A 7,091-nucleotide genomic window follows, 5' to 3' on the forward strand; every position below is an offset into this window, starting at 1 on the left:
GACTTCGATTAAGTGGCGAATGGATTAACAACAACACAAGCACCATGCACAAAAAACTGCATCACCATCAGTACGGATGTACAGAACTGCACAAAGTGCTGGAGAGTCGACAGCACTCCACAGTTGTATGCAAACAAACAACTTTCAGGCTGCAAACTTCCAGCTGATGTGAGACAATGTGCCGCATCACATTCTCACATCACATGGACATGTAGGTCATACACTTAAAGGCTTCACGTGCGACAAACGGGAAAAAGTGTCCTGTGTTTTTAAAGTTACTACAATGCACTGTTAACAATGCTATAAAGATGGCTAAAAAGGTAACTGACTTTAGACTGTGGATCTGTGCTATACACCTCAGATAAATGTGAAATTTATTAAGAGGAGTAGTTATACTGCCGCTCAAAGCATGAATAATTACAGTTAGCGATTCTACAATTCAATCCATGCCTGGGAACGAATCAAAATCATTTATGATGCTAATTCAAACTGTTTTCAGTATGACTATACACCTCTCAGTACATTTTGACAGAAAGGGCTAAGAAACGTCATTCAGTTTGACAGCTGTGAAATGATGTGCCATGTTAGGGATTTAAAGGAAAGGATTCAATCCTAAAAGGAGGGTAACACACTTAAAGACGGATGCATCTGCAGGGTTCGAACAATGCATTGGTGCAGCCAACTTATTGGTCAATATCAGCTATTGGCTCTTATATCGGTATCAGCATATATAATGATGTTGCATAATTTGTCCACTAGATGGAAGTCTGCAAACAATCACCAGATTAAAGACTTCTTCTAAAAAATAAAAGCTTATTAAATAAAAACTACTAACAAGGAGTGATAAATAACTAGGCATAAGCAAATGTTACAGAAATCTGTCTGAAAGAAAAGTATCAGCCGATATACTGTAGGGTTAAATCATCAAATATCGGCATTGTATCTTCTTGGGATCTGGGAGGGAATATCCCCTTTGAAATGCTCAATGTAATGTTACTTTTTTTATTCACTAATACAATGAAGCTTCCAAAACTAGTTTTGCAGCACATCAATAATGCACTATAATGTGCTATTCCTGCAAAAATGTGATACATTTCACTCTTACGGCCACTCTTTTTTTAAAATATTGTTAGATTAAATGACTCTTAATTGTGCAGGTTTGCTCCAATAAAAGATGAATGTTAATGTGTGACGCCGGTAACACATGAATGGTATCGAGGCCTTCTGGAGGAGAGCAAGAATCAATCATGCATACAAGAACAATGTTGGCTTTAGGAGGCAACCACATGAGGGAGTCTAGGGAAAGGGGGCTGTGGGGGCAAAAGAAGCAGTAACGGGGTCAGAGGGAAGACATCGTGTCACTCGGTGTAAACGGAGAGGTTAGCCTGACACTATTACACTGCTCTAACTGCGGCTAGCACAAGCTAAGGGAGAACAGAGAGCCACAAAAGAAGATAACATCATCTTAGCGCTCAGGTTTATCCAGGGGACGTAGGCACAAAGGAAATGAGGCTGGTGCTACCAGGTGCTGTTGTACAACTTCTAGCAAGGATTTAAATAAAAACGTAAAGTCAGTGTTACTGCTCATGGAATTCAAAATAGATTACTCAATAAATTATTTAGCAAACCTGGAAGAAATAAATGAAGGAATAAATCACTTGTAAAGATTGGAATATTTGCAGCTACACTTACGTTGAGTCTGAGCTAGTTACTTGTGCCATATTTGACTAGAACTCAGACGTGCTCTTGCAGCTGCCTGCTACTAATTCACAGAGCCCATTCTGTTGAACAGGCGGCAGCTCTCCAGACAGGAAATCTAGGGGAACTGCTTGCATTATTAAATACAACGTTTCTCTCACTCAATATTTAATTAATATCCAATTGGATCACGCTCCCCACAGACATAATATTATCCTGCTCATTTGAATATCATTACATTTGTCAAGTCTTGTGGATAACGCTCTAAATACATAATTCTTTCATGACTTCCTGCGCAGAAACATCCTCATCTGAGGAAGTGGATCATCTCTAAGGGCAGGATTGTTTTTAGAGCTTGATGCCTGCCTTTGGTTCCAATTGCAACAAACGGTGGGTTTCGCTTAAAGATGCTCTTATCTGTGACAGACTTCTGTTAGAGGGAAGTTTTTGTGTAGACTAAGGCTTAAACTCTTGTATGCAGAGAAACATTTGACATCCACGTGAATGGAGGTGGATTTAGTTCTAAGCACCGATAAATGAAAGACAGCGATCTTCCTAATGCTGTTTGTCATTTAGCCCCGTTCTTTTCTTTCTTGTTTTTAACCACCTTACCCTATTCCCCTGCTGTGCTGTTAGTCATCAGAGAAACCAAGCAGGAACACTGACAGGGTAGGAGCTGGGGGAAAGGGGTGGCTAGTCCAAACATTAACAGGTGACCATGCAAATAGACCGTCGGACAGATGCAAATATCATTCCTAAAACCCCACCTCAAGATGCAAAACATGCACCACCTATTGGACAGTCAAGCAAGGACCAGAGGCATTCTCAATGGGAACATGGACACTGAACGTACAGCAGAGAAAAATAATATTCAAAGAAGCAAAAAAAATTTAAAAAAGGCTAAAGTAACACATCAGGTTTTTTTATTTTAAACGTCTCTAAAATGTAAATAAAAAAATAAAAACAAAAAACACTTGTTTCTGTTGTGTTCAAAAAGTAAAAAACACACCAACCTTCTCGCAGCTCTGAGGGATGTGGGGAATTTGATGCAGAACAAAATGAAATAAGGAAAGGAGAAAAACAAGGGAAACACAGAGAGTAAAAAGGCCATGTTTTAGGTGTTCAGATGCTACTTGAACAATTAGAAGGACCTTCTGTTTGGAGGGCGCAGGAAGCTGCTTGCACCCAAGAGCACCAATGTTACCAAGCAAAGTCATAACCTGTCTAATTTCAATCCTCCTAAATAAGAAGAAAAAAACATATCGTCTGCTCAAGTCATGTGGTTAGCTCCAAATATAGTAAATATTAATGAAAGTTGATTATAAAAAAATACTTTGAAACTATAATTAATCAATGCTACCCATAGTACTGTATATATACATAAATATATATATATATATATATAGGTCCTAACATGGGAAGTTTCTAGATTACTGGAGCAAAAACAGTGGGTTTTGTATATAAAAGGAAAAAAAACCTTTGCATACTAAGTGCAATAAGAAGTAAGAAGAGTTAGACCAATGAGCTTTATATTTCAGAGGCTGTGCAGCTGTGACTGTTTTCTTTTGTCAGCTAATTTCATCTTTATTGCAGGATAACAAAATTCACAACTGTTACATAACGAAGTATTATATTCCAGTTTAAACTCTCGAATTTGGTGTTTTAACATATTCATCGTCAGCAGCAAAGGTAATGGGATTAAAGGTGTCCTTCCATTGTTGACCAGTGGGTAGAAAAAGGAGCTGTTTACTGCTGGGAAAAAAAGTCAGGGCTGATGGAGGGGAGGGAGGACATCCGCCTCCAACAATTAGGTTTCAAAAGCAATTAGTAGATAAAAACAGCAAGCAGTGTTAGATTCAGGATAATCGAGAGAGAAAGGGGCCAGAAACATGTAAAAGAGCACTTTAGGTTCAAATCAGTGCAGGTAAGTCAAGTGCAAAAACAAAAAAAAACAAACCAATACCAAAACCTGAACTTAACAAATCAAGCATACTTACAATAGAGTCACACGATGTGGGCCCTGCAGACTTTATTGACTAATTTAAAAATTCCTCTTGAATCGTAAAGAGAAAGTTACTGTAATGTTTGACAGAAGCATGCTGGTGGTGCTTAACGCGCGCTTCCTACCTCTGACATAGAGGTTTGCTGGGGCAGAGTAGCGGGTTCCATCGTTGTTGGTCGCCACGCATTCATACTTCCCCTGGTCAGACTCTTCGCTCTGCTCTATCTGGAGGGCTCCTGGTTGGGAATAGCAAACGGGGTAGCAAAGTATATTTGGTTAAAGCTATGTCGTTAGCATCAAGTTCACAAGCAAAAAATAACCAAACAAAAAAAAAACAATAAACAAAAAAGCAACGGGCTCGTTTGACCTCATGGAGGTCAACGTCAGCACCCTTCATTTCTAGATTTCGTTGTCCTTCTAAGCATCAGTAGATCAGTGAAATGAACCTTATAATTGATCGATATCCAATTAAATGTATGAATAAAATGTTTATAAACTATATAAATTATATTCGATCATTTATTGTCACAGCTTGATCCACTGGCTGAGGTGAAATCGAGACTGTGCAATCGCACTGTAAGTGAGGCAAAACACTGCGATGCAAATAGTTTCCTTCAAGAAGCCTAAAGTAGCAACACGAGAAAAGAAAGGAAAAAAAACACATCGTCAACCAAATCCAAAGGGAAAAAAAAAGAAAAATAACACCAAACTCAGTCGCTAATATATTTACCCTCTTGATCATCTCTTAAAAAAAAAAAGAGAAGCTTTTTTACCTATAGGCTCTAACAAGACACTCATCCTAACGCCAATGGAAAAAAAAATGTCACTTTGAAAAATAGGGGCAAGCCCGTCAATGTACAACATGTCACTGGACTGGTCAATATGGGGATGAGTGATACTACTTCAGGGAAACATGGATCAAACAAAAGAGGTTTACAGTATAAGAAAGCAGCATAACAAGGGAAGACAATTGAACAAAAGAATTTTAGGTATGAACTTTAGCATATTCAATCACAAATCAGGTGTATTATTCTGCCTGCAGAATAATTTGGGACTTCATTTAAGTGAAGTGACTTTTCAAAAAAAATGCAGCTCGTACCAAAAAATTGAAAAATGCTGCTGAGATATCTGGAAAAAATGTAATTGAACGTATTATGCAAGGCAAAAGCACCATATAACCCTCTGTAACAAAAGTTTTGACATGCAAATCTTAGCGAAGAAATGTATGTCGACACAACTTACAACCTTCTGACAACCCTTAGCTGAAAAATAAAATGCAATTGTATTAGAAGACAAAATTCAAAATACCGGCCTGAGCCGACAAGAAGGTAACCAGCCACTGCTTTAGCTTGTGAAAGCTACAAAAGACACCCATAAAAATCCACCAATGGGATCAGCAGTGTGGTGTCACATGACCCAGGGAAAAATGGCTTTATGCATCAACAACTCTCCAGCTCCATGTCACACGGCAAAAATGAGCCAATCGGGTCCTCGCCAGACTCTACTTGTTTGCCTTCCCAAACCCTGAAGAAAAAAAGTCAAAAAGTAAAATAGTCTCCAAACCCAAGAAAAGTAAGAAAAATAGGTGAAAGAGAAAAAAAGCACCGTAGAAACTTTATCAAAAAAGTGGTTGTTTGGGCTTTTTTGTAGAGGTACAGGAGAGGAAAGCAAATAGAAGAAATGGAAAAAAAATAGTTTGCAAAGATAGAAAGAATTCTTTGGGAGAAAAAAGCAGAGGAGAGGCAATGTTGTCGTCAGCATGCCTGCGTGATTCCACAGCATCTGTGCATATTTTTAGTGCTGAACAAGAACAGCTAAGGGGGAAAAATGCTTGGTTGTTTTAGTTGGACAAAAAGAGGGACACATGATTCGCTATGGCCAAAAAGAAAACAAAAATGAAACGTAAAAAAATAGAGTTCAAAAAAATAATTGTCATTGGATATGCTTATTCGAGCCAGGGCAAGCATATCGCAACTGAGCTAAACGGGCTCTTAAAACGAGAACACAAAGAGTAAATAAAGCGTAGACAGAAAAATGAAATACGAACGTAGTCAACGAAACAGGACAAATAAGAAGGAAGGTCCATATGAACGAAATGGGATTCGGTCTTGGTAAACAGGACAGAAATGGAGGTGATTCAAGTGAATGGATGGATTGACAGCAAGAATGAATTTGTATTATTTTCATTCTGTGAACGTCAGTTCAGCACTCTTACCTCTTATTGGTGTACCACCTGGGTGGATAATATGAATGCAAATAAGATTAGAAAGAAGAAGCATTAGTACGTGTAGATAGAGGCTGGGGGCTTTGGAAGAAGAATCAAATTAGATTTAACAGGGTACGTAAATAAAGGTACTACAGGAAAAGAGAAAGGAGAGAGAAAGAGAATAAGAACTTTTTTTTCTGTACTCTACTGGCAAAGAAAGACAGGATTCATCATAGAAAAATCACTGGTCAGAGAGACACATTGGTGTACCACGGGGAGGTGCCATTTTGGAAGTGGCAATGGCTTCTGAAGACCATCTACTGAAGGGAAAGACTTTCAGGACTTTGTGGTGTGTAAGATTGAGAACAGAGATACTTAAAGAAAAAAAAGTGTGATCCCTTTGCTTGACCTGAGCTAAGAAGAGCTGGTCACCTCTCTAAAGGTTCTTTAAATTTTCATGCCTAAGATGTGCTGGTGTTAAAAGATTAAGTGAGTAAGCGGTGGGTCAGTAAGTGAGTTACAAACATGTGAGGACAGATCATTATCCAGGTCAGTATATGACAATGCTAAGCTAAACTTTGGATAACCGCCAGATTGGGTGACGCTACAGCTGGTAGTGACAGGACACCGTGGGGTGAGGGGAGAGTGTATGTGCCTCTAGTAGTAGCCCTGAGACTAAACTATCTGTTAGTAAAATGCATGCCATGCATTTTAATAGTTGTTGGAACATGGAAATTAGTGGAGGTGATGTGCGCTTTAGAGCTAAGCACTTACCAAAGGATTCTGTAGATTTAAAAATATAGAGAGAAGAAAGACAGCATAAGAATATGATTATATTCTTTAGGTAAGTTTAGTTAACAAGGTTTTGTTAATGCTTTATAAACTCTGAGTTGCACGTTAGCAAAAAGGATTAATGCTACACAGTTCTGTTGAAAACAAGTAGGCAAAGAGGTAAGGTTAACACGATGATTTAACAAAGAACAGCTGTGAAATCTGTGAAGACAGGGGGTCAAACACACAAGACTTAAATATTAAGTAGTTAGGTTAATGCGCTGATATTAGCTGCTAAATAAAATTGCAGGCTATATGTATGTATAAGTTCTATATTGCGATATTAAAATCAAACTTGAATATATATATATAATGAGTATATTGGAGTGTGTCACAGGCAAAAAAAGCAAAGCT

At 38.3% G+C, this 7,091-nt stretch overlaps 1 protein-coding gene across 31 annotated transcripts in view; it reads right to left on the reverse strand.

Annotated features, from left to right (window-relative positions):
- LOC146521797 (receptor-type tyrosine-protein phosphatase delta-like) overlaps positions 1–7,091 on the reverse strand; it is a 422,277-nt gene that overhangs the window by 44,183 nt on the left and 371,003 nt on the right. For 17 of the 31 annotated variants that reach the window (XM_085143970.1, XM_085143979.1, XM_085144099.1 and 14 more), the window contains 4 exons: positions 6,681–6,689; positions 5,916–5,933; positions 3,826–3,936; positions 2,712–2,723 (listed from right to left, as the gene is read on the reverse strand). In XM_085143970.1, coding sequence (XP_085000096.1) covers positions 2,712–2,723; positions 3,826–3,936; positions 5,916–5,933; positions 6,681–6,689 — 150 coding nt within the window. The remainder of the gene's footprint in view (positions 1–2,711; positions 2,724–3,825; positions 3,937–5,915; positions 5,934–6,680; positions 6,690–7,091) is intronic. The other 14 variants (XM_085144116.1, XM_085144089.1, XM_085144047.1 and 11 more) reach the window with 5 other exon arrangements.

Source organism: Neolamprologus multifasciatus, chromosome 3, assembly GCF_963576455.1.
Source record: "Neolamprologus multifasciatus chromosome 3, fNeoMul1.2, whole genome shotgun sequence".
NCBI classification, from domain to species: domain Eukaryota; kingdom Metazoa; phylum Chordata; class Actinopteri; order Cichliformes; family Cichlidae; genus Neolamprologus; species Neolamprologus multifasciatus.